This window comes from Malaclemys terrapin, chromosome 19 (assembly GCF_027887155.1).
Source record: "Malaclemys terrapin pileata isolate rMalTer1 chromosome 19, rMalTer1.hap1, whole genome shotgun sequence".
Lineage (NCBI taxonomy): Eukaryota > Metazoa > Chordata > Testudines > Emydidae > Malaclemys > Malaclemys terrapin.
Window position 1 is genome coordinate 1,287,052 of NC_071523.1, and position 24,693 is coordinate 1,311,744.

At 62.4% G+C, this 24,693-nt stretch overlaps 1 protein-coding gene across 5 annotated transcripts in view; it reads right to left on the minus strand.

Annotated features, from left to right (window-relative positions):
* Positions 1-24,693, minus strand: part of RAP1GAP (RAP1 GTPase activating protein) — a 185,412-nt gene that overhangs the window by 49,269 nt on the left and 111,450 nt on the right. For 3 of the 5 annotated variants that reach the window (XM_054009444.1, XM_054009446.1, XM_054009447.1), the window contains exons 4-17: positions 20,020-20,055; positions 18,878-18,925; positions 14,231-14,269; positions 12,394-12,579; positions 9,381-9,484; positions 9,155-9,233; positions 6,390-6,443; positions 4,663-4,746; positions 3,637-3,737; positions 3,271-3,400; positions 2,464-2,619; positions 1,487-1,558; positions 1,034-1,120; positions 380-520 (exon numbers count right to left, since the gene is read on the minus strand). In XM_054009444.1, coding sequence (XP_053865419.1) covers positions 380-520; positions 1,034-1,120; positions 1,487-1,558; positions 2,464-2,619; positions 3,271-3,400; positions 3,637-3,737; positions 4,663-4,746; positions 6,390-6,443; positions 9,155-9,233; positions 9,381-9,484; positions 12,394-12,579; positions 14,231-14,269; positions 18,878-18,925; positions 20,020-20,037 — 1,299 coding nt within the window. In that variant the 5' untranslated portion in view covers positions 20,038-20,055. Of the gene's footprint in view, positions 1-379; positions 521-1,033; positions 1,121-1,486; positions 1,559-2,463; positions 2,620-3,270; positions 3,401-3,636; positions 3,738-4,662; positions 4,747-6,389; positions 6,444-9,154; positions 9,234-9,380; positions 9,485-12,393; positions 12,580-14,230; positions 14,270-18,877; positions 18,926-20,019; positions 20,056-21,606; positions 21,829-24,693 lie in introns of those variants that run through there. The other 2 variants (XM_054009448.1, XM_054009445.1) reach the window with 2 other exon arrangements.

Consider the following 24,693-nt stretch of genomic DNA (forward strand, 5'->3'; position numbering starts at 1 on the left):
CCCTGCCCACACCTATGGCTCTGCTCCCAGCCCCAACCCCAGTCCTGCCTTCAACTTCAGCCTCCAGCCCCCTTCCTGTCCTCAAAACCACCCCGAGCCTTGGCCCCCTTACCCTTGTCCGCCCCCGCCCAGGAGCCATGGCCCGGCTCTGGCTCCCGAGGGGTGGGGGGGGGTGCAAAGAGGGGTAAGGGGGGCATGACTGAAAAGTTTGGGGACCACTGCTTGAAGGGCTAAAAGTGTGGGTTCCCCCTGCCCTCCAACACATCCCTAGATCTTCTGTCTCCTTCCCAGTGCTCTGAGCTGACGTGCAGCTTCCCAGGCCTTGGCGGTCCCTGGCTGGAGAGCTGCGCTGCCAGGTACTGGGCCACGCCCCTCTCACCTTGAAGGACTCGAAGAAGCCTCCGCTACCCCCGCTGCCATTCTCCAGCTTGTCCTCATCCCCGCCCAGACCCATCATGGACTGGCTGTTAACATGCAGCTCCTCATACAGCGTCTCCAGCAGAGCTGCCCGCGTGCGCTCCTGTGGCAGGAGGGGCACAGGGGGCGTTAGTGGCATTGGAGGCATGGGCTGGGGGCAGTAGCGATCAGGAACAAAGGGGGCAGAGGGGACTGAGTATTGGGGGGGACAGAGGACGAGTTGTGATTCTGTCCCTGGCTCCGGCTCAGTGCCCGGCTGTCGGCCCTGGGGAGTGGGGGTGTCCCCAGGAGCCTTTGGCACATGTGCACTGCCACAGGACCAGCTCAGTGGCCATATCCTGGGCCCGGTGTAACAACTGCATGCAACTGTGCAGCGAGGCATGGCCCTGGCCCCAGAGCCGACGACCGAGGGCACTGTCTCGCCACCCTTGCTCCCAGAGCCCTAACGCGGGCACTGCGGCACATCGGCTCTCACAGGAATGAGGGCTCGTGGATAGAGAGACGGGGCCAGAATGAGGCATGGGGCAATGGGTGAGGGGAGGGCAGGTACTGGGCATTGCTGGGGGGGGCTAGGGAGGATGCCAGCTCAGAACGCAGCACGTGGCTCCTGACCCACCTCCAGCTTGGCAAACTTCTCGGCTTTGTAACAGGCGTACTCGGCGTTGATCAGCTTGGTCAGCAGAAACTCCTGGAACTCGAGGCCCTGCGGGAGGAGAAACCCCATGTCAGCCTCTGCCTTTCCCTAGGGAATGAGCTCAGCAGGCAGCCAGCATCAGCCAGGGCAACTTGGCAGTGGCTGAGCAACCCCTGGTGGTGGGACTAGCACATAGCAGCAGGAAGCGCCACCCACCTTGGCCCCGCCTGCCCCAGAGTTCCAGGCATTACCGCAATGGGACAGGGCAGGAACCAGCAGACTGTATGGCTGCTCCGAGGGCCCCCTGGGCTCCCTGTCCAGGGAGAGCGGCCTTCCCAGCAGAGAGCGTGACTCCCGCACAGACGGACGAGCTGGCCCCAGGAAGCTTCCTGGGACTGGGAAGTTCAACAAGCCTCAGGCTTCCTTGCCTCTCACCTTTCTGAAGACGGCTGGGTCAGGCAGTGGGGGGCCAAAGAAAGGCACGTCATCCCGGGCTGTGACGGAGACCTGCAAGACATGGTGCTGTCAGTCCCACTGAGCCACGTGCTGCCAGGCCAGTGGGTATGTCTAGACGAGGGAGGGCAGCTGGGCAGCGCTTTCCTGCAGGGCCTCCTGCCTTGCCCCACTTACTGGACACTGGGGTGTCTTCATGGCACAGGGGAATCACCCTCCCGACAGCCTGGGCAGGAGCACTGGGGCCTGTAGTGCCCGGGAGCGGTGCATCCCTCCGAGCGGTATGCCTGCCCAAGAGCTCAACCCTCCCAGCCGCGCTAGGATGCGCTGAGCAGCGGCCTCCAGCCCCTCTGGCCAGGACTCTCCGGCAGCATGTGGTGACAGCAGTGCTGCTTCCCCCCGGAGCTGCCATCTCCCCAGATCACTGGGACCAGGGGCTCAGCACTGAACCAGGACCTTCCACTTCAGGTCCACAGGGTGTCCTTGGGTCAGCATCAGCCTGGCTCCGGGTTCAAGCACCTCACGCCCAGGCCATGTGCTCTGGACAGGGCTCCCCCTCCTCCAGTGACCATCCCAGGGGGAGCAGTGATAACACCCATGCTTCACATGATCATTAGCCCCAAGAGGTAACTGAGGCACAGAGAGACAAAGAGACTGGCTCCATATCACACAGAGTCAGTGGCAGAGCAGGAACAGAACCCAGAAGTCCTGACTACCAGCCCCTATCTATAACCACTAGGGACTGTCACTCCCATATTAAGAACCTTGTGGCCCATTTCTGAGTGTCATGGATTGCTCTGCCCAGGCCTTTTCCCTCAGCTCCCAGTCTCTAGCTGGGAGCAGCTCTGTGGCCCAGCCCCTGCCCTGTTAGTGCCATGGTAACTCGGTGGTGCCGCACCAAATGGGCTGGGTCCCTGGCGGGCTACGACTCACAAGCAGGCCCCCGGGCGTGCACTCACCTTGTAGAGCGTGCTCTCGGTGCAGGGCTTCTCTGCCTGCACCACGATGTAGGCGTGCAGGAAGTTGGAGGCGATCATGTCTGGCACAAAGGGCGTGTTCTCATCCTGGAAGACGATGGCCACAATGTCGTTCCCGATGTGCCTTTTCCTCTGCAACTGAGTGCAGCAGGGAGGGTGTTACTCCTGCAGCCCAAGCCCCGTGCCAAGGCGGCCAGGCCCAGCACAGGTCAAGGAGGGGAAGTGGTGGGAGATAGATCAGGGAGACTGGGAGCTCAGCGAGGGGCAGGAGCATGGACAGGCTGAGACAGAGGGACGGGGGGATCCCCTGGCTGCCCTTTGTCGATATCCCCCCTCCCCTCTGAGCCGAGACGGGGCCTCGGCACTAGCGAGTGTCTCTTCACTCCAGTGGGGGAATGGGGCTGGGCTGGGGCTGAGCAGGCCAGGGGCTGTGTGGGTGGCGGGGGCTGGTTTGGGACAGAACCACTTGGGATGGGAGTCACATTGGTCACAGTGACTGCCTAAAAGAAGGGTGATATGCGGGTGCATGAAGAGGTTGGGGTGTGTGCACATGAAGGCTGGAGGGCTGTGTGGGGCTGTACTTTAGGGGGTGTATACACGTGTGTGTCCATACATGTGTAGACATGCATTTCCGTGTGCAGCCCCTGCCGGGGTGGGTGGGGTGCCCATGCAGGGCTGGGAGGCTGTGTGGGGCTGTACTGTAGGGGGTGTATACACGTGTGTGTCCATACATGTGTAGACATGCATTTCCGTGTGCAGCCCCTGCCGGGGGGTACTGCTCTCTCCTACCTGCTGGGCATCGCCTTCGGTGTAGGGCAGCTTTGTGGACACGTGGAACATGATCTCCTTGCTGCGGAAGGTGCAGTAGACGGATTCTGTTCCTGTCTGGCCATGGGTCACGTCCAGCCCCCCCCGGAACCTGCCACCAAAAAGACCCAGGACTCAGGCAGATGCCCACCCTGCCCTGTCCCTCAACTCCCAAGGAGCCCGGGACAGCAGCTGCAAGGCCAGGACGATCTGTCCCGCAGAGACTCACTGGATGGGACAGCGAGTGGCACAGGCTTAGCATAGAGGTGCCAGAGCAGTGCAGGGGGCCAGCCTCCCTCCTCTCCACACACAGGCCCAGCAGACCCAGGCTGGCAGGAGCTCGCTCACCCCTTGAAATCCTGCAGCTGGACTTTCTGGCCCAGGAAGTCGAGGAACTCCACGAAGGCCGGGCTCTCCTCGGTGGTGCCAAACAGCTCCTCCTCGGACGTCTGCAACATGGCCAGCAAAGCAGAGGAGTTAGGACAGGGCTGGGCCCCCTGGCCAGCTTAGCATGAGCCCGGAGCTGTGCTGGGTTGAGGCCTGTCCAGACAGCCTGGCTGGAGAGAAGCTGAGTCTGTGAGAGGGGGCAAAGGAGCCACTAGCGGAGATGGCGCTTGTAAGGGTGCAGGGGCGAAGAGCCTCTGCTGCGGCTGAGTCTCCCCCCGGGTCTATGCCATGAGCTGAGCTCTGACCTGCAGAGTGAACCCGCAACGCCCCAGATGGCAGTGCCTGCGGAGAGCATGACAGCCACTGGGACCCAGCTCTGGGGAGTACCCATCACAATCCTTCATCTGGGGCTGTCGCAGCCCCTCACCAACAGCCTGTCTGTGCACCCAGCTTCGGGGTTCTCCCCATTTGACTGTGGGGAAACTGAGGCATGGGGGCCATGACTTGTAAAGGGTCACTGGAGAAGTAGGTAACAGAACTCTCCAGACTTCCAGTTCCCAGCCTTAACCATTAAGTGATGCTCTTCACCCCACCCCACCCCCGGTAACAGAACCAAGGCAAACGCTATGTAGTCAAGGGTACGGTTTAGCTGGATAGCCCCTGCCATGGCTCCTGAATCCATTACAGCTCTTGGCAAAGCAAACGGGCCATTGCTGTGCTGAGATGAAAGCAGCTGGGAGGGTGGGATGCCAGGGAGATGTCTCTGCTGTTTAGGAAACCCGGCTCCAGCCGCTCCTGCTCGCCAACGGCCATGCTGAGCTGGAGCGGCAGCCGGAGGGTTGGGGGCTCCCCCATCCCCGCTGCAGGCTGCTTGTCAGAGGGGAAAGCCGGGGATGGAGGCTGGCAGGCTGGGGTAGCCCCAGCCCCCTGTGGGATCGATTCACCGTCCCGGAGAGCCCAGCCCCCACTCCACAGAGACTGACCCACCTGGCCCAACTTCTGGTAGATGACACCGAACTTGAAGTGATTGCTGAGGACGTGCTCGTCGAAGGTGACAATGAGACGGGAGGCCTGGGGAGATGGGAGAGGCTGGTTACATCCGGCTGCCAGGAACCCCTGCTCCCTCTGGGTTGTGACAGGGGCCCGACCCTTGGGGGACTCATGAGCCACGCATGGGGCAGGTTCCTCTCAGGGCGGTAGGTGTGGGGTGTGAGGCATGGGGCGGTGCAGAAGCTGGATTTCTGGGAGGGAGGTCTCATGATTTCGACATTTCTTCCGTCCCAGAACGAGAACAACATTTGAAATTTCCCACAAACCAATTTTCTGAAAGATAATTCATCTGGGGCCAATCGAAGCTCTGACATAATCTGACCCTTCCCTTCCCAGCGCCACTTTTTGCCCCATTTTTATAATACACCATTCTCAAAAAAATCACAAAAAAATGGAAGGAAAAGTTGTTTCAAAATGGAAAACCGAAATGCCGCATTTGGAACAGATCAAAATGGGGTACTCCGAATGGGACACCCCCAGCCCTGCACCCTGCAAGGATGCCCCATGCCTGGCAGGATATGCCCGGCCCCACGCAACGCCCCCAGCCCTGCACCCAGCACTTGATTTCTATTTGGAAATGAATTTACCAAGGTGAAACGATTCCATGGATTGTTTGCTGTCTCTGAACTGGCGTTTCCAATGGAAAAAATCCCATTAGAAAATTTCCTCCCACAGGCAGGTGGGCGAGGGGCGCCCTCAGAGCAGGAACAAGCCACACAGACAGGGACTGGGCTGGGTCTAACAGGCTTTTCCCAACTCTGAGATCTAGGACTCTGGTTCTTGTCCCCACCTGGTGCAAGCCCAGGCCCCTCACCCAGCTCTGTGCGAACTCCTACCACAGCGACCAGGAAGCCCCACAGAGCATGGAGAAGAGGGCACCTGAGCTCTTTTCCAAATCCAGCCCTTTGTGCCTGCATCCACATGTAGTTACCCACAATGCTCTTCTGCCTGTCAGCAGAAAAGGGATGGAGCAGAGCTCTGGGACATTTTGGGAGGGGTTGTCTGGGAGTCACCCAGGGATGCCCCTCTTTTCTGTGAGCTGGGGAACCAGAGTGCTGTCTGGTGTCCCCTTACCCGCCTCAGTGGACTTCAGAAATGTGCTGTGGGAGGGATGGACTCTCCCAAGTCCCAGGGCTTCCTCTGAACCCCCACCCACCCCAGGGGTGGGAGCTTCGCCATGGAGCAGCAGGACCCTAGCCCAGCCCAGGACAGAATGCCCTGAGCTGAGTGCTCTGCTCTCAGCACTGGAGTCAGGGGGCAGAAGGAGGCCAGCCCTGTTATAACCCAGCCAGTGAGGTAAGCCCCTAGGACGGGGCGCCTCTCCTGCAAGGAGGAAGCGCCTCCAAACCCCTGGGTGGGGCTCTATGCTGGTCTGGGAGCACCCTGAGAAAGGCTCCCGGGGGCGGAGGGGGCTTGGTGGTGCTGCTTCTGGCCACGGGCAAACCTGGCAAAGGAGCCAGCCAGGGTCAGGTTTGGGATTAAAGCTGAACTAAGTTCTGATTGGCTGTGGAATGCCCAGCCTGCCCGTCCAACATCCTGGTGCCTGCTGAAGGCTGGGGTTCCCTGCTGGGCCCCCTGGTAGGAGCCCCCAGTGGTGAAGAGGCAGGCTGGGTGTGCATATGCACACGGGAGCTGTCAGAAAGTGCACGCTGCCTCCAGCCTACCTTTGGGTACAACACCGGATAGAACCGATCCACGTTCACGTCCTCACACACCAGCTGAAACACAGACGAGAGAGTGAGAACGTGCATGTCACGGAGTGCCAGCCAGTAAAACGGAAGGTTTATTAGACGACAGGAACACAGTCCCAAACAGAGCTTGTAGGTACAACCAGGACCCCCAAGTCAGGTCCCTCGGGGGGGGAGGGGGGGGAAGGGAGCTTAGACCCCAGCCTTGGGGTTCCCTCCATTCCCCCAGACCGCTCCAAACTGAAAACCCCCCTCCAGCCGTCTCACCCAGCCTTCCCCGGCTCCTCCCCCAGCCTTTGTCCAGTTTCCCAGGCAAAGGTGTCGCCTGGCTGCAACCCCCCTCCTGGCTCAGGTTACAGGCTCAGGTATCATCCCTCAAGTGAAGTCACTCCCTGCTCTCCCATCCCCCAATGCAGACAGTCCCAGTAAAGATCCCCTGCGACATCCCTAGGTCAATCTGCCCCGCTCCCTGCTCCGACACAGTGCAACTCAGAACCATGTGTGTGCACGTGTCCGGGGGGAGGAGGAGGGGTGCGTGCATTACTGCCCCTGCTGGATGAGAGCAGCCAGAGCTCACCTGTGTGGGGTTTTGGGGTGACGCTCTCTGTTCTCTCAGGCTCCCTTCATGGAGCAAGGTGGGGGTTTGTATGTGTGCCCCCGCCCCTACCCCACACCAGGCTATCAACCTCAGCGCCCTGAGAGAGAATGGGCTGTACAGCCACAGTGCCCTGGCTGCCGGCCACGGCCGCTGGGCAGGCTGCAGATAAATGAATCCCTGCTAGGGTTACCATACGTCCGGTTTTTCCCGGACATGTCCGGCTTTTCGGCAATCAAACCCGTCCGGGGGGAATTGCCAAAAAGCTGAATGTGTCCGGGAAAAATACCGGCCGGGCACTTCCTCTCCCGCGGCTGCTCTGCTCCTCCCCTGACTCAGACAGGCTGGCTTTAGGCCGATTCAGGCTGAATCGGGCCCCACGCTAAGAGGGCCCCGTGCTGCAGCTCTCCACCCCACCCCCAGCTCACTTCTCCCTCCTCCCCTCCCCGAACACTCTGCCCCCTGCTCCTCCTCCTCCCCTGCTTCCCGATTCGCGGGAAGTCTGAAAAGAAGCAGGGGCGGGCAGGCAGCACCAGGTAAGCTGGGGTGGCGGGGGGCGCGAGAAGGGCTCCGGGGAGGCACGGCCCAGTCCAGCCCCGGCCAAGCAGCTCACTCTGGCCCCGGCTCGGGCCGAGTGCGCTGGCCCGGCCCCGGCCGAGCACTCCCGGCCTCAGCGGCTCTGGCCCAGCTCGGCTCCGGCCCGGCCTGGCCCCCACGGCTCGGCTCTGGCCCGGCCCCCGCGGCTCGGCTCGGCCCGGCCCCTGCGGCCAGGCCTGGCCCCCGGCCGAGCACCCCGGACCTCAGCGGCTCTGACTTGGCTTGGCTCCGGCCCGGCCTGGCCCCCGCGGCTCGTCTCTGGCCTGTCCCGTCCCCCACGGCTCGGCTCCGGCCCGGCCCCCACGGCTCGGCTCGATCCGGCCCCTACGGCCAGGCCTGGCCCCCCCGGCCGAGCACCCCCGGCCTCAGCGGCTCTGACCCGGCTCGGCTTGGCTCCAGCCCAGCCCGGCCCCCGTGGCTCGGCTGGGCCTGGCCCCCGCAGCTCAGCTCGGCCCCCGCAGCGCGGCGCGGCTCGGTTCGGCTCCAGCCCGGCCCCCGCGGCTCAGCTCCGGCCTGGCCCCTGCAGCTTGGCTCGGCTAGGCTCTGGCTCGGCTCGGCTCCGGCCCCGGCCCGGCCCCCGCGGCTCGGCTCCAGCCCGGCCCCTGCGGCGTGGCTTGGCTCGGCTCGGCCCGGCCCCGGCGGCTCGGCTCGGCTCCAGCCCGGCCCCTGCGGCGTGGCTTGGCTCGGCTCGGCCCGGCCCCGGCGGCTCGGCTCCGGCCAGGCCCCCACGTAGGGTGACCAGATAGCAAGTGTGAAAAATCAGGACAGGGGTGGGGGGTAATAGGAGCCCATATAAAAAAAAGCCCCAAATATCGGGACTGTCCCTATAAAATCGGGACATCTGGTCACCCTACCCCCGCGGCTCAGCTCCAGCTCGGCCCCCGCAGCTCAGCTCCGGCCCGGCCCCTGCAGCTCGGCTCCGGCCCCCGCAGCTTGGCTCCGGACCAGACCCAAGCCCCGCAACCCTGGCCGGAGCTCCGGCCGGAACGCGGCCCGATTCCTGGAGCCGGGGAGGAGAAGTGCCCGGCCGGCGGCTGGAGTCCGGAGGCAAGGGGGCTGCCCGAAGCCGGTAGCGCTGGCTCGGGCAGCTTGGCTCTTAAACAGAGCTGAAGTCTGAGTCAGGGAGGAGCAGAGCAGCTGGAGCCGGGGAGGAGAAGTGCCCGGCCGGGGGCGCAGGGTCTGGGGGCTGCCCGGCAAACCGTGAAGCCGGTAGCGCTCGGGCAGCCCTTTTTGCGTGGCTGGGAGGGAGGAGGGGGAGTTAGGGCGGGGACTTTGGGGAAGGGATGGGGGAAAGGGCGGAGCCGGGGGTGGGAAAGGGGCGAGGCCAGGGCCCGTGGAGTGTCCTCTTTTTTTATTTTTTAAATATGGAAACCCTAATCCCTGCTGAAGCCAGGAATGGCCCCAGCCATAGGGCACTAACTGGCCCCCATGGCCCGGCGTTCTCCTCAGCCTTGAGGCAGGGAAACGGGGCCTGGCCTGCGTGAGGCTGAGTGAGATCAGGGTACAGGCTCAGCCCATGGAGATGGACGGGTCCCGCTGAGGTACCTGCCTTGGCCATCTGCACGATGTTGGGGAACTCGGTCAGGCAGGAGATGGGGATGACGTCATGGTAGGTTCGGCACTTGGTCCTGCAATAAGAGACGAGGGTGTCACAGGACCTGGCTGGGCGCCCCAAGAGTCCTGGCGCCTGGCCCCCGCAGCGAAGGGGAGGAGGCACTATCTAGGCCCCTGTGGCTCAGGCATTGCCCCGGGGACACAGAGGGCCCTGCGCTCACCTGAGCAGCAGCCGCAGGTGCTCCTGGTCACCAATTACATCATACTTGAGGGAGAAGACGAGGTGGCCCAGTGCCGTGTCCAGGGAGTAGTAGTTAAAGTGCTCCTGGGGGAAAATAGATGAGCCACTGAGAGACCAGAGCGCAGCCTCCCAGAAGGAGTGGGCATAGCTCTTTGGTCCCATCAATGGTGGGGAGACACAGTCCACTGCTGCCCTCTGGGGTAACAGCTGCCCTCCTGGGCTCACACAACAGCCTGGCTCCCGTGAGCAGGAGCTAAGGATTTCTGCCCCTTGGGCCCCAGCACTGGGCAGGATGGGGTGCCCCCCTCAGGGCTTGGGGTGCCTCCAGGCGACAGAGGGAGGGAGGGGCAGTTTGCTGGCTAGGGCCTTGCGCATCCTGGCAGGTGAGGGCCAGCTGGTGACCAAGGAACTGGGGATGCGGGGGGCTGTTAGGCTCAGGCAGCAGGCCAGACACCTGCCACCATGCGCGGGAGGGCAGGGGGCTGCAGGTGGCTGACGGGTCCCATGTCGGCTACTACAGCTCATGGGCCTCTTGTAAGAGGCACATTCCCCTTCCACTCCCCGGCATGCTGAGCGCTGCCCCCCACAGGCTGCTGGGCCACGCTGGCATGTCCTGCAGAGCCCCAGCCCTGGGACTCGGAGCAGGACCCCATGACCTGGAGATGTCCCACAGGGTCTGTCAACACTTCACGCCCCTCCATGGCCTGCTGCAGGGTCAGGGGTCAACAGAGCCAGGGACCCAATGAGCCCCAGAGACCAGTGGGCAGCACAGGTAGAGGATACACCTGGGGAACCCCAAGGAGTATAGGCTGCTGCTCCCACTTCCCCACCAGCTGCAGGTGAACTTGGCCAACGAGCCATTCCCAGCTGCCAACGGGGCACCCCTTCACGCCATAGCTCCCTCAACTACTGGCTGCATGAACCAGGGCAGGCCGGGACCTGGAGGTGCCTCCAGGGGGGCTCAGATGCTCTAACGCAGGGGCACCACAGGCCTTTCCCAAGTGCCCCCAGCCCCAAGCGAGGGGCATCCAGAGCAGCTGTGTTGTGGGATCCACCCCATAGCACAAACTGCCCCCTCCGTGATCACGGCGCAATGGGTCAGCCTTGCCCATGGGGAGAGGGAAGGGCCGACACACGGGGAGCAAACCCCAGAGCGGCATGGGCCATCCCAACCCCAAAGGCTGTGTAGGTTTCCAACACTGGCAGAGCTTGGGCTGCCAATCCCATGCCTTTGGATTTGAGCGCCATCCCTGGGACCAGTGGGCACGGCCCTGGGCACATTCCAGGGGGATTAACCATGGGTAGCCCTGACTCATGCCAAACAACTGGGGACATGCAGTAAAGGTCCGTCCCGCAGCACTGCTGGGGGCCTCACCCCCTTTCCCCAGAACATTTCTCCCCACCAAGACACCAGTGCTGCCCAAAACACTGTGACGCAGCCAGCAACGCGTTCCAGCGTGCCGCAATCCCCGGAGTCCTGACAGGGTGGGGAGGTGCACAGTGCAAACAGACAGCCGAGTCCAGGGAGCATTTAAACCCACGGGGCGGATACAGCCGGAGCTGTACGGCATGTAAACAAGGCGCCAGCGCAATGCTCTGCTGGAACGGCAGGAGCAGAAGGGCTGCAGCAATGCAGTCGGGGGACCGTGCTCTCGCCATCGGAGGAGGGTGAGGGTTGATTCATGCTAGCGTGGCTCAGGGCCACGGAAGAGACAGGCTGTGTCCAGGTGCTGGGAAATTAATCCCAGCAGCAAGGGGTGCAGAAAAGCAACAGCTTGTAAGTCCTCCAGCAAACAGCATGATAACCTTGGGCAAACAGAGCCCGGGACTGCAGCCCACAGCCTGAAGGAGAGCTCAGGGGCCTCAGGCCACGGCATGGGCTTCCCCGGCTTCGGCTCGTTTGACTGAGGATAATAGAGGAGTGCTGCTGTTCTAACCATGCAGCTTCTTCTCTAGCAGGATCCTGAGACGGTGCCAACCTCACCTACCCTCAGGTACACCAGTTCTGTGCATGTGGGGGGTAGGGAAAGGCCTGAAGCCGGCTTTGAACTCCCCCTCTTTGGTGACCTGCCCAGTCCTTGGAGTGGGGTAGAGGGCCCCTGGGAAACAGAGAACTGCTGTAGAGCCGCAAATGCCAACCATACTCCCGATCCACCCCATGCCAGGGCTGGGAGCATGGCTGGCACAGAGCCCTGACACCCACTCCGTACTGCTCAGGGAGGCCCCCACATAGGGTGGCTTTTCAGGAAGTCTTTTCTGCTCCCTTAAAGGCCCCTTTATGCCCCCCTTAAAGGGCCTCAGCACAACGACTAACCAGACCCCTAAACTGGATCCAAACGCTAGCAGTATCCGCTCCACCCCCTGAGCCCCAGGAAACTGGCTAATCCCCAGCTGCATGTCACCTGGGAGCTGGTGAACTGCGGGAGCCGCTGGGGAGCGCTGGGCCTGGGAGGAGGGGCAGGGAGCTGGGCAAGGCAGGGCTCTTGGGGGATCTGAAATCAGACTGTGGTTTGTGTGTTAAAGAACCCTGACGGTGGAACATCCTGGGCGCCCCCGATGGTGAGATGTCCCAGGTCACCATTGCTTCCCCAAGCCCCTCTCCCCAGACTGGAGTCGAGTTCTTTTCCTTGTTTGATTCCCACAATTCCAGTCCCCCATCCTGTTCACACGGGAAATTTGCTACATGGCTTCCTTGGGGGGCCCGATGGGGCTCGGCTAGGTTGTTCCAGGGACAGAGAGCACATGGGTTAGCCCCAGCATGGGCTGTCCCCAGCCTGCAAATGAAACAGTGCCCCGTATGAGCCTGCTCCAAACTCCATTGAAACCAGGGGAGTCTGAGTCCCACAAGCACCTGGAGCCAGGGAAACCGGTCTGGGTGGGGAATCACCAGCAAAGGGATGGAGAACAGCCAGTCTGTGCTAAAGGCAGCGCATGGTGAGCGCCTGGATCAAATTCCCGCTGGGCCGGGCGGTGGGTGGAGAAGAGGTGCCTACCTTGCCCAGGAAATGCTTCCTGTAGATCCTGGCCATGTGGTTACATTCCAGTTTCACCTTGGAGGTTGGAGACGGAAGCGACTCGGTTTCGGGGATGCTGGTCAGCTCATGGTTGGTGCCTTCGATCCAGTAGCCCCCGAACTGTGGAAGCAGGATGAGGGGGAATGGCCCCTCGCGCCCCAGCACCTGAAGAGAGAGGGAAGCCAGGAAACTGCACTGAGGAACGCTGACCGGCTCCCCAGAGCAGCGCCACAATCCTGATATGGAGACCCAACGCCCTGTGGAGCATGCACCTAGGGTTTCTACAATGCCACTCTTCCGAAGGAGCCCAAGGGCCTTCGCAAACGAAGTGTTCGCCTCGTCAGCCTCGGGAGCCCAAAGCAGCAGCCAAGGGCACAGTGGAGGAATGGGAAGCCGAGAGGGCACTGAGGGAGGCAGGACAGTGCTCACTGTCAGGAACCAAGCCCATAGGGAACACGGGCTCAGCACAGACACAACGGGGTGAGGGAACCTCTTTCATTGGGCCAACTCCTGCACTTTGAGGTGATGAAAGGTCTCCCCTCCCCCGTGACTCTCTAATATCCAGGCTACACCAACACTGCAAACTGCGGAGAGGCCAGGAGTACAGCACCCCACGGCGCCATGCTGGGGCAGTCAGGGAGAAGAGCACCCACTGCTGGCTAATCACCCACTCCCTGCTCACCCATCCACAGCCTGGCCAGGCCAGATGCTGCAGAGCTTAGGAGATCTGCTAGGATCCTAGCCCAGCCCCACACAGCTGGGGACAGACACTGCATTGGCTCACCAGGAGGCTTAGAGCAAGATAGCAGGGACTAGTGCTTAGCGCACTGGCCTGGGCCTCAGAAGACTTAGGTCTGTCCCCAGCTCTGCCCCTGGCCTGTGGGGTGACCTTAGCAAGTCCCTGCCCCTCTCTGTGCCTCAGTTTCCCCATCTGTAAAAGGGGGCTGTAAAGCACCTGAAGAACTCTGGGTGGAAAGTGAGATCAAAGAGCTATAGCTTGTTCTCAGAGCGACCTGACACTTAGCAGCGCCCTAGGAAATCAGCCAGCGTAGGGCCCGGGATGTCTGTGCAGGAATTGGCTGATGGGGAGGCAGCTGAATTTCAATAGGAGGCGCTTCCCTCTTGGTCTCTATTGAAGCAATGTCCCAGCCTGCTGCTGGAGGGATGGATGCCTCAGCCAGTTTCTAAGGCAGGGTAGGCAGGCTAATCGCTGTTAAATACCCTGAGGCCCTTTCCCTACACGTTGAAGCCTTGGCCTCAGTACCCCGGCCTGGTAACCACACCCATCCCTTCCACTCCAACCCCACCCTCCCGGTGCTACATGCCCGCTGAGATAGCTGGGGGATTTCCCAGCGCCCCCATGGGTTGGTGCCATCCCTACGAGTGCCCAGAGTGTACCCTGTGATCTGGCAGGGCTGGCCAATTGCTGCAAGACTCAGGCGCTGGTCTGTCAGGGCAAGGGGAAGATCATCAAGTGCTTGGGACACTGCAGAACAGCCCGCCCCTCCCTGCTTGTCCCCTCGTTACCCACCACACTCCCTATCCCTGCCCGCCTGTTCATCCCATTCACTCTGTGCCTTCCCAGGGACTCCCATCCTGGGCTGGCCACTGCCCTCCTCTAGACCTGCCCTGCTGCAATGCCAGACGTGGGTGGCTGGGCAGAGCGGGCCCCACCCTGCCTTTGTCACACGTCTCCTTAGACTGGAAGCTCCTTGGGGCAGAGACCATGCCTGGGGATATGTGCAGCACCCCAGACCGGGCTCTGGTCTCCAAAGCAATGTAAATATGACACAGGCAGAGCGGGCACCCCCATTACCTCGTGGACGCTGGGATATGGGATATAATCCTCTTCGGTCTGAAAAAGACAAACACAGCAGAGGATCATCGACTGGGGGAGTCCACCCTGTGTGAGAGCCAGGCCTGCTGCTGCCCTCCCTGGGCCCTGGCCCCCCAGCCAGGCCTGGCCTTCCTTCAAGGACCTGCCAGGCAGAGAAGAGGCTTATCCTCAAAGCCCAGCATCCACATCTCCCCTGGGGGATGGAGCTCAGAGAGCAGAGCACTTTGGGGTGCACACTAGTAGTGGAAGCTGTAGTGTGGACAGGTCTCTACCACCAGGGGAACTGCACAGGTGCACAATAATGGGACACCTCATTGTAGAAAGTGGTGCTGCACAAGGGGCCTGGGAGGCACTCGAAAGCGGAGCAAATATCTGTGATGGGGCAGGCAGGACCCACCAGACACCAACCCCCTGCAAAGGCAATCGAGGAACAAAGCCAGACAGGTCATTGGTCAGAGGTGGGTCAGCACTGAGGGGTGTTGTCCGAGCTGGGTGCAGAGGGGGCCCCAGAACTGGAATAGCTGAGGGGGCTGCGGGTCGGTACTGAGGGGTGTCGGCAGAGCTGGGGTTGGGCAGGACTGGAATAGCTGAGGGGGCTGCGGGTCGGTACTGAGGGGTGTCGGCAGAGCTGGGGTTGGGCAGGACTGGAATAGCTGAGGGGGCTGCGGGTCGGTACGGAGGGGTGTCGGCGGAGCTGGGGTTGGGCAGGACTGGAATAGCTGAGGGGGCTGCGGGTCGGCACGGAGGGGTGTCGGCGGAGCTGGGGTTGGGCAGGACTGGAAAAGCTGAGGGGGCTGCGGGTCGGCACTGAGGGGTGTCGGCGGAGCTGGGGTTGGGCAGGACTGGAAAAGCTGAGGGGGCTGCGGGTCGGTACTGAGGGGTGTCGGCGGAGCTGGGGTTGGGCAGGACTGGAAAAGCTGAGGGGGCTGCGGGTCGGTACTGAGGGGTGTCGGCAGAGCTGGGGTTGGGCAGGACTGGAATAGCTGAGGGGGCTGCGGGTCGGTACTGAGGGGTGTCGGCAGAGCTGGGGTTGGGCAGGACTGGAATAGCTGAGGGGGCTGCGGGTCGGTACGGAGGGGTGTCGGCGGAGCTGGGGTTGGGCAGGACTGGAAAAGCTGAGGGGGCTGCGGGTCGGCACTGAGGGGTGTCGGCGGAGCTGGGGTTGGGCAGGACTGGAAAAGCTGAGGGGGCTGCGGGTCGGCACTGAGGGGTGTCGGCGGAGCTGGGGTTGGGCAGGACTGGAAAAGCTGAGGGGGCTGCGGGTCGGCACTGAGGGGTGTCGGCAGAGCTGGGGTTGGGCAGGACTGGAAAAGCTGAGGGGGCTGCGGGTCGGTACTGAGGGGTGTCGGCAGAGCTGGGGTTGGGCAGGACTGGAATAGCTGAGGGGGCTGCGGGTCGGTACTGAGGGGTGTCGGCGGAGCTGGGGTTGGGCAGGACTGGAATAGCTGAGGGGGCTGCGGGTCGGTACTGAGGGGTGTCGGCGGAGCTGGGGTTGGGCAGGACTGGAAAAGCTGAGGGGGCTGCGGGTCGGTACTGAGGGGTGTCGGCGGAGCTGGGGTTGGGCAGGACTGGAATAGCTGAGGGGGCTGCGGGTCGGTACTGAGGGGTGTCGGCGGAGCTGGGGTTGGGCAGGACTGGAATAGCTGAGGGGGCTGCGGGTCGGTACTGAGGGGTGTCGGCGGAGCTGGGGTTGGGCAGGACTGGAATAGCTGAGGGGGCTGCGGGTCGGTACTGAGGGGTGTCGGCAGAGCTGGGGTTGGGCAGGACTGGCAAAGCTGAGGGGGCTGCGGGTCGGTACTGAGGGGTGTCGGCAGAGCTGGGGTTGGGCAGGACTGGCAAAGCTGAGGGGGCTGCGGGTCGGCACTGAGGGGTGTCGGCAGAGCTGGGGTTGGGCAGGACTGGAATAGCTGAGGGGGCTGCGGGTCGGTACTGAGGGGTGTCGGCAGAGCTGGGGTTGGGCAGGACTGGAATAGCTGAGGGGGCTGCGGGTCGGTACTGAGGGGTGTCGGCAGAGCTGGGGTTGGGCAGGAATGGAATAGCTGAGGGGGCTGCGGGTCGGCACTGAGGGGTGTCGGCAGAGCTGGGGTTGGGCAGGACTGGAAAAGCTGAGGGGGCTGCGGGTCGGCACTGAGGGGTGTCGGCAGAGCTGGGGTTGGGCAGGACTGGAATAGCTGAGGGGGCTGCGGGTCGGTACTGAGGGGTGTCGGCAGAGCTGGGGTTGGGCAGGACTGGCAAAGCTGAGGGGGCTGCGGGTCGGCACTGAGGGGTGTCGGCAGAGCTGGGGTTGGGCAGGACTGGAATAGCTGAGGGGGCTGCGGGTCGGCACTGAGGGGTGTCGGCAGAGCTGGGGTTGGGCAGGACTGGAATAGCTGAGGGGGCTGCGGGTCGGCACTGAGGGGTGTCGGCAGAGCTGGGGTTGGGCAGGACTGGAAAAGCTGAGGGGGCTGCGGGTCGGCACTGAGGGGTGTCGGCAGAGCTGGGGTTGGGCAGGACTGGAAAAGCTGAGGGGGCTGCGGGTCGGCACTGAGGGGTGTCGGCAGAGCTGGGGTTGGGCAGGACTGGAAAAGCTGAGGGGGCTGCGGGTCGGCACTGAGGGGTGTCGGCGGAGCTGGGGTTGGGCAGGACTGGAATAGCTGAGGGGGCTGCGGGTCGGTACTGAGGGGTGTCGGCGGAGCTGGGGTTGGGCAGGACTGGAATAGCTGAGGGGGCTGCGGGTCGGTACTGAGGGGTGTCGGCAGAGCTGGGGTTGGGCAGGAATGGAATAGCTGAGGGGGCTGCGGGTCGGTACTGAGGGGTGTCGGCGGAGCTGGGGTTGGGCAGAACTGGAATAGCTGAGGGGGCTGCGGGTCGGTACTGAGGGGTGTCGGCGGAGCTGGGGTTGGGCAGGACTGGAATAGCTGAGGGGGCTGCGGGTCGGTACTGAGGGGTGTCGGCGGAGCTGGGGTTGGGCAGGACTGGAAAAGCTGAGGGGGCTGCGGGTCGGTACTGAGGGGTGTCGGCGGAGCTGGGGTTGGGCAGGACTGGAATAGCTGAGGGGGCTGCGGGTCGGTACTGAGGGGTGTCGGCGGAGCTGGGGTTGGGCAGGACTGGAATAGCTGAGGGGGCTGCGGGTCGGTACTGAGGGGTGTCGGCAGAGCTGGGGTTGGGCAGGACTGGAAAAGCTGAGGGGGCTGCGGGTCGGCACTGAGGGGTGTCGGCAGAGCTGGGGTTGGGCAGGACTGGAATAACTGAGGGGGCTGCGGGTCGGCACTGAGGGGTGTCGGCAGAGCTGGGGTTGGGCAGGACTGGAATAGCTGAGGGGGCTGCGGGTCGGTACTGAGGGGTGTCGGCAGAGCTGGGGTTGGGCAGGACTGGAATAGCTGAGGGGGCTGCGGGTCGGTACTGAGGGGTGTCGGCAGAGCTGGGGTTGGGCAGGACTGGAATAGCTGAGGGGGCTGCGGGTCGGTACTGAGGGGTGTCGGCAGAGCTGGGGTTGGGCAGGACTGGAATAGCTGAGGGGGCTGCGGGTCGGTACTGAGGGGTGTCGGCAGAGCTGGGGTTGGGCAGGACTGGAATAGCTGAGGGGGCTGCGGGTCGGCACTGAGGGGTGTCGGCAGAGCTGGGGTTGGGCAGGAATGGAATAGCTGAGGGGGCTGCGGGTCGGTACTGAGGGGTGTCGGCAGAGCTGGGGTTGGGCAGGACTGGAAAAACTGAGGGGGCTGCGGGTCGGCACTGAGGGGTGTCGGCAGAGCTGGGGTTGGGCAGGAATGGAATAGCTGAGGGGGCTGCGGGTCAGCACTGAGGGGTGTCGGCAGAGCTGGGGTTGGGCAGGACTGGAATAGCTGAGGGGGCTGCGGGTCGGTACTGAGGGGTGTCGGCAGAGCTGGGGTTGGGCAGGACTGGAAAAGCTGAGGGGGCTGCGGGTCGGTACTGAGGGGTGTCGGCAGAGCTGGGGTTGGGCAGGACTGGAAAAGCTGAGGGGGCTGCGGGTCGGTACTGAGGGGTGTCGGCAGAGCTGGGGTTGGGCAGGACTGGAAAAGCTGAGGGGGCTGTGGGTCGGTACTGAGGGGTGTCGGCAGAGCTGGGGTTGGGCAGGACTGGAATACCTGAGGGGGCTGCGGGTCGGTACTGAGGGGTGTCGGCGGAGCTGGGGTTGGGCAGGACTGGAATAGCTGAGGGGGCTGCGGGTCGGTACTGAGGGGTGTCGGCGGAGCTGGGGTTGGGCAGGACTGGAAAAGCTGAGGGGGCTGCGGGTCGGCACTGAGGGGTGTTGGCGGAGCTGGGGTTGGGCGGGACTGGAAAAGCAAGGAGGGCCGGTGTTCAAACTAAAGCGCAGTGGCAGAGCAGAGGCTGGAAAGCCCGTACAGCTCCTGCTGAGCAGCCCTCAGCGCCGGGGGGGCGGCGGGGGGGGGGTGAGAGGCATCAATTTCTCTGCCTCTAGTCAGAGCCCCTCTGTGGATGCTGAGCTCGATACAGAGCGCAAGGGGCACCAGAGCCACCTGCAGCTGGGCAGTGTGCCGCACGGTGCAAAGCTCAGGCCCCATCCGACACTGCAGAGGGCATCCCAGCATGAGTGGGTAACCCCCAATGTGCTGGGGCAGGGAGAGCCAATGCCCCTGCCCCCATGCAGCATCCTCTGGGGCCTACCTTGAGAGGGGGTGGGAAGGAGCATCGCTGTTCATCCATTCTGCTTCCCTGTGGGAGACAACAAGGAAGAGGGAGTCAGTGTGTGGCCCTGGCACCAGAGTGTGTGTTTGCTCTGCGGGTGGGGGCTGCTTCCTGCTTGGCACAGATCTGCAGGCAGCTGTGGGTCACAGCCGCGTGGCTGTCCCTGCTCTGTATCCTCCTCCGAGTCAATGGCTGTGGGAGGGACTTGGGGGTTGTGTCTACCTGTGGCAGTGCCTGGCAGGATCTCTGCAAGCATGCCCATGTACTCCCAGCTGGGGGTGGGGCGCTGGTTGTCACTGAGGCTGCGCAGCCTCTGCTGGAGTCCCTGTAGCGCCGTGTGTCTGTGCAGCGCATCAGGACAGGGACAAGCCCCAGGGCTACAAAGGCCCAGGAAGCCATTCAGCTCTGCTCACTTGGAGAGCTTGGCTTTGCCTGCTGAACCAGCTGGGCAGAGTTCCCAGTCTGGGACCCACTCCTGCAGATGCCTCTGCTCGGCGACTTAGCCACTGCCAGCAGCCGTCTCAGAAACGCCAATCCCATTAGGGGATGACGGATCAGTTTCATCCTCAGTCCCAGGTCAGGGTCCACAGAGAGACCCCCTCCCGAGGGGAGCCCAGTGCAAAGGGCCTTTCTAGAAAGCACCTAGGGGTTTGCAGGGCCCCCATCTCCCTGGCTCTGCTCAACCTGCAGCATCAGAGGAGACCCTACTTATGCCCGTCCCCTCCAGAAATGTATTGAATCAGCTGCAGCGAGACGCTGAAAAACTCCAGTCACAGCGACAGCCTCCGCCGAATGGTACCGAGTCAACACCCTGTTCAACCTCCTCCAATCTCTGAGCCCCCAGGGTTGCTCCCACCCTGGCTCTCCCAGGGGACACAGGGCCTGACACATGGGCCCTGGCGGACCTCTCATCCCAGCCGGGGGTGGAGGGTGAGGGAGCTCCCCGGGCTGAGATGGACCCAGAGCAGAGTCCCGCTGGGAATCCCTTCCCCAAACCAGCCTCCACTTCTTGGCTGGCTCCCCAGAGCTCGCGTACCCCCCGCCCATGCCTCCTAGTGTGTATTGCACCTTCCTTTCTTCTGCTAGCCAGCCATGGGCCCAGCTCCAGGGAGGCGACTCACCTGCATCTTTTCAATCATCTCAAACAACTCTGAGGTCTGCAAGAGAGAGAAAGCAGCCTGCATCAGCACGACGGGCAGAGACCGTGCTCTGCAATCCCAGCAGGCCTAGAGCGCGTATGGCCTTAGGGCTGCCATCAGTGCCCTGCATGGGATAGCCAGGCTGCCCCCATCAACCTCAGGCAGGGCAGGCTGGGATAGCGGGAGGACTTTAAGGATAGGTCTGATGAGACTCAGAAACAGCCTAAATTCCAGCCAGGCCCCAGTCCCTGCCCCCAGCCTGGCCCTCACTCCCCCCATCTGCCCCACCACTGCTCTCAGTAACTGCACTGGCCTCAGGCCTCCGCTGACACCCCCCTGCCGGGGGACTGCATCCCCAGCTGAGTCTGATCTCGGGGCAGTCAGTGACTCATGCTGGCTGGGTGAGCCGGGGTAACGCTCCCTGCTCAACGCTCCCTGCTCGAGCCAGTCAGCCCTTGTCCCAAATGGGATGAGAGCTGTCCTCCTTTTAGGCCATGCACCCTCAGCCTGCAGGGTGGGGGCAGTTCTGGCCTGTCCCAGGTGGGAGTTGTCTGGCCCATTGATGGGGCTCGGATACGATGGGCTGGATTTCCCAAGACACTACATGGAGAGCCCCAATGTGCCCTGCTCTTTGGAGACCAGCACAGGGTGGGGACAGGGGGAGCTTGCTCACCAGAGGACAGAGCTGCTAGATGGGTGAGCCCGAGGCCCCCCCCCCCCCGACACTTACTGAGATATCCATGTGCAGGGTTAGCCCCCCCAACAGATACGTAGCTACAAACATACACTCACTTGTGTTGAGATACAGCCGTGTACACAGGCACATGGCCAAGCACACACGTGCACATGCACCTGTATAGGAATCCACACACACAGGGAGAGAGAGAGAGAGAGAGAGAGAGAGAGACAACCTCCCCTCCCCCCCATAAACACCCTTGTGCACCCAGACATGCTCCTGAATATAGACACACCTGCCAACATGCATGTGCACAAAGACACCTGCTCACACACCCACATGCCAACTACAGACACATTGCACACCCCCTCACGTGCACCCCCACGATCTCGTTCACATGCACTCCTGGACACACACCCCACATGCGCACACACAGTACGGGCCCCTGCTCACCCAGGCGTGCAGGGTTAACCACTTTCCCTTCTAACACAAGCAATCGCGCTTAATTACTTGTCTTGGCTCCTTGAGCACTCAGCAGCTCCCAGCTGGAGTGGGTGGAAGGGCTGAACACAGAGCCCTGAACTTCATATGAAACAGGTAGACTGGAAAGGACGCCTGGCTGGTTCAGGGGCTCCTCCCACCCACCCGATCCCCCTCCGGGCCAGCTCTTCTCACTGCCTCCCCCGCATCCCAGCCACATCCACCCGCTTTGGCGTGCGTCCCCGCCTGCCCTTCTGTCGCCCCAGCCTGCTTCTCTGGGCCAGTGGTCGGGGTCACTGTCAGGCACCACCCAAGCAAACCCAGCCAGGACAGGCGAAGGCTGCTGGAGGCCCCAGGGTCCCCGATGCTGATGCCACTGCATGCCCGAGACGCTGCTCTTGAGCCAGACTCACGTTCCAGCCGCACTCAGCTGAGTCGCTCCTGTGCAGCCCTGGCGCACCAGAGGAGAAGGGCTGCAGCCGAGCCATCCTGATGGGCTGGGGCTCTCCTGGGGCACTTCCCCACGCACCACACAAGCCCCAGCTGCTCTGAGCTCTTGTGGGGCAGCCAGCCCCCGCCCCTCAGCCCCGGGATTCCAGGAGGCATGGAGGTGAGTGGTGGCTCGCCCGGTGTTGGGATTCGCTGGCACTTGGCTCCATGTTTACTTTATGGGCGTGGAGCCAGGTGCAGGAGAGAGACGTGCCAAGGGGCAGGTCTCGCTGCTCCAGCCTGCCCCAGGCTGTGCAGAGGAGCCAGGGAGTTGGCTGCAAATCACCTGAACGGCCAGGGGTCTCCGCCACCACACACCCCCAGTGGCTGTGTGTGTGCAGGGCCGGCTTTAGCAAGTGCGAATCGGCCTAAAGCCGGCCCTGGGTGTGTGAAAGACTCAGGCTGCTCCCACTGGCTCCCAGGCCTGTGCTGGAACAGACGGCAGCTCAGCTCATCCCATGCCAAGCTCTCCGCTGAGCCCCGGCCCTGCATCCTCAAATACCGCCCCAGTTATGAGGGAGGGGGCAACTTTCTCAGCACTACTGCTCAGAGGTCATGTGAATGGCAGACCAAGGCTGCTTTCACACACAGCCCTCGGCACGGGGGAACAGCACCCACTAGGCCAGTGGTTTTCAAACTGCAGGTCGTGACCCAGTACTGGGTCATGGAATAGAAGGCACTGAGTCGCGGTGGCTCTGGTCAGCACCGCCGACCGGGCCGTTAAAAGTCCCGTCAGCAGTGCTGCCCGGCTAAGGCAGGCTAGTCCCTAACTGTGCTGAGACCGCGCTGTGCCCTGGAAGCAGCCAGCAACAGGTCCGGTAGGTGGGGGGATGGGGTGGGGGAGGGGGCAGCACAGGGCTCTGCGCACTGCCCCTGCCCCGAGAACCGCCCAATGGGAGCTGGGGGGGGGGGGGGGGGGCATTGGCTTTGGGTGAGAGCCGTGTGGAGCCGCTTGTGCACCTCTGCCTAGGAGCCAGACCTGCTGCTGGCCGCTTCTGGGGTGCAGTGTGGTCCACGGTGCTAGGACAGGTAGGAAGCCTGCCTTAGCACCCCCACTGCACCGCTGAACGGGAGCCGCCCGAAATAAGCCCATGTCCCAACCTCGTGCCCCAATTCCCTGCCCCAGCCCTTGCAAACCTGGAGCCCCTTCCTGCACCCCAAACCCCTCATTCCCAGCCCCACCCCAGAGCCTGCACCCCCAGTCCAGAGCCCTGACTACCTCCCGAACCCCAACCTCCTGCCCCAGCCCAGAGCCCCCTCCCACAACCTGAACCACTCACTCCCGGCCCCACCCTGCAGCCCTCACCCTCACCCCCGCACCCTAACCCTGACCCAGCCCTGAGCCCCTCCTACACCGCAAACCCCTCATCCTCAGCTCCGTAGGGTCACGGGCATCAACAATTTTCTTCAGAAAAGAAGTTTGAAAACCACTGCACTAGTCCACCCAGCCACCAGCGCTCCCCTACCCTGTCCAGCCCCACTGATCCAGAGCCACCCCCCCCACACACACCTCGAGAGTTAGGATGCTCTAGTGCCCCTGCCAGAGACTTGAAGCTAGGAGCTCAGGGTCGTCATCTCAGCTCTCTGCCGACATGGGTGACACACAGCCTTCTGTGCCTTAGTTTCCCCTCTCAGATAAAGGGACCAATCCCCCTTCGCAAAGTGCTCCGGGATCCTTTGATGGCAGGTGCTACAGCAACATAAGGCACATCCTAGTTACCAGTGCAGCCCTCGGCCTCCTCAAGCGCTGGCACCACGTGTAGTGGTTTATGCATTTGCTACTGGCACCTGCTAGGTGAGCTGGGCTGTTAGCTCCAGCTGTAGAGGTTAGGAGGGGGCTGAAGTGCAGGCAGCCGTCCCGCCCATGAGTGTGGAGTCCAGACAGCACAGGCTGGGGGTGTAGGCCTGACCGCCAGAGAGCGCCCCAGCATCAGTGTGGGTATGTTTACACTGCGCTGTAAACCAGGGCTCAGACTCCGGTTTGTGCCAAACCCCCCTCCTGTTCACACACAAATCTGTTTGACTCAGGATGTGAGAGGAGGGCCTACCAGGGGGTGGGCAGGGTCAGAGCCCGAGTCCTGCTGTGACTCGGGTCTAAGCCCTGCCTTTGCGCAGTGTGGTCACAGCTCAAGCTGCCACCCGGAGTCAGAAGGTCTGCACAGTGCAGTGTGGATGGGTTCGCATGGCTCAGACCCGGGTCCAGCTGTTGTAAGCTCAGCTTTACAATGCACCATGGACACTCAAGTGTGGGCCTGGAAACTGAATCCACAAGCCTGGGTCCCACAGACCCAGTTTCCAATGCAGTGTGGACACACCCTGTACATCCAGCAGCCACATCAGAGAATCCCCTGGGCAGACATCACAGCCTTGGGGTTTCATTCCCAGCTGTCACTGCCCTGCTGGGGACCTTGACCAAGTCCTGTCCCCGCGCTGTTCCCACCTCTGTCTGTGTGGATTGGAAGCCCTGTGGGCAGGGACTTGCTTGCTGTGGGTACAGCCCAGCAAATGGAGCCTTGGCTCTTGGCAGGGACCTCTGGGCACCCCTGCAACATAAGTCATTCCTAATTCTTCGAATCATAGGCAGCAACTGTTTGGATTACAGTCTCTTTAAGGGAAGTGGCTGGCACTAGCTGTGTGCTATTAGCCAGGTGAGGGTAATTAAAGCAATTAGCAGGCTGCAGGAATGAATCTCCCGCCTGCGAGATCTGGCACAAATGAAAGGGAAATACAGGTCCCCTGGCTTGTCTGGTGCTGCTTGTGACAGATGGAGCCAGAGAACGAAGCCACAGGAAATGTAATGACTCAAGGTATCACATATAGCCCCTGTGCGTCATGGTACCACATGTCAGAAATAGCAGCAGTTAATCCTAGCACATTGCACAGTGCTTAATACAGGTGTACACAGGATTCCTTTCACCCCCTTTGGGGAGGAATGCAGCAGCCACTCTCCACAAAACTGCACAACATTTTAGGACAGGCAGGGAAGGACACCACCTCCAATTCAACTGAAG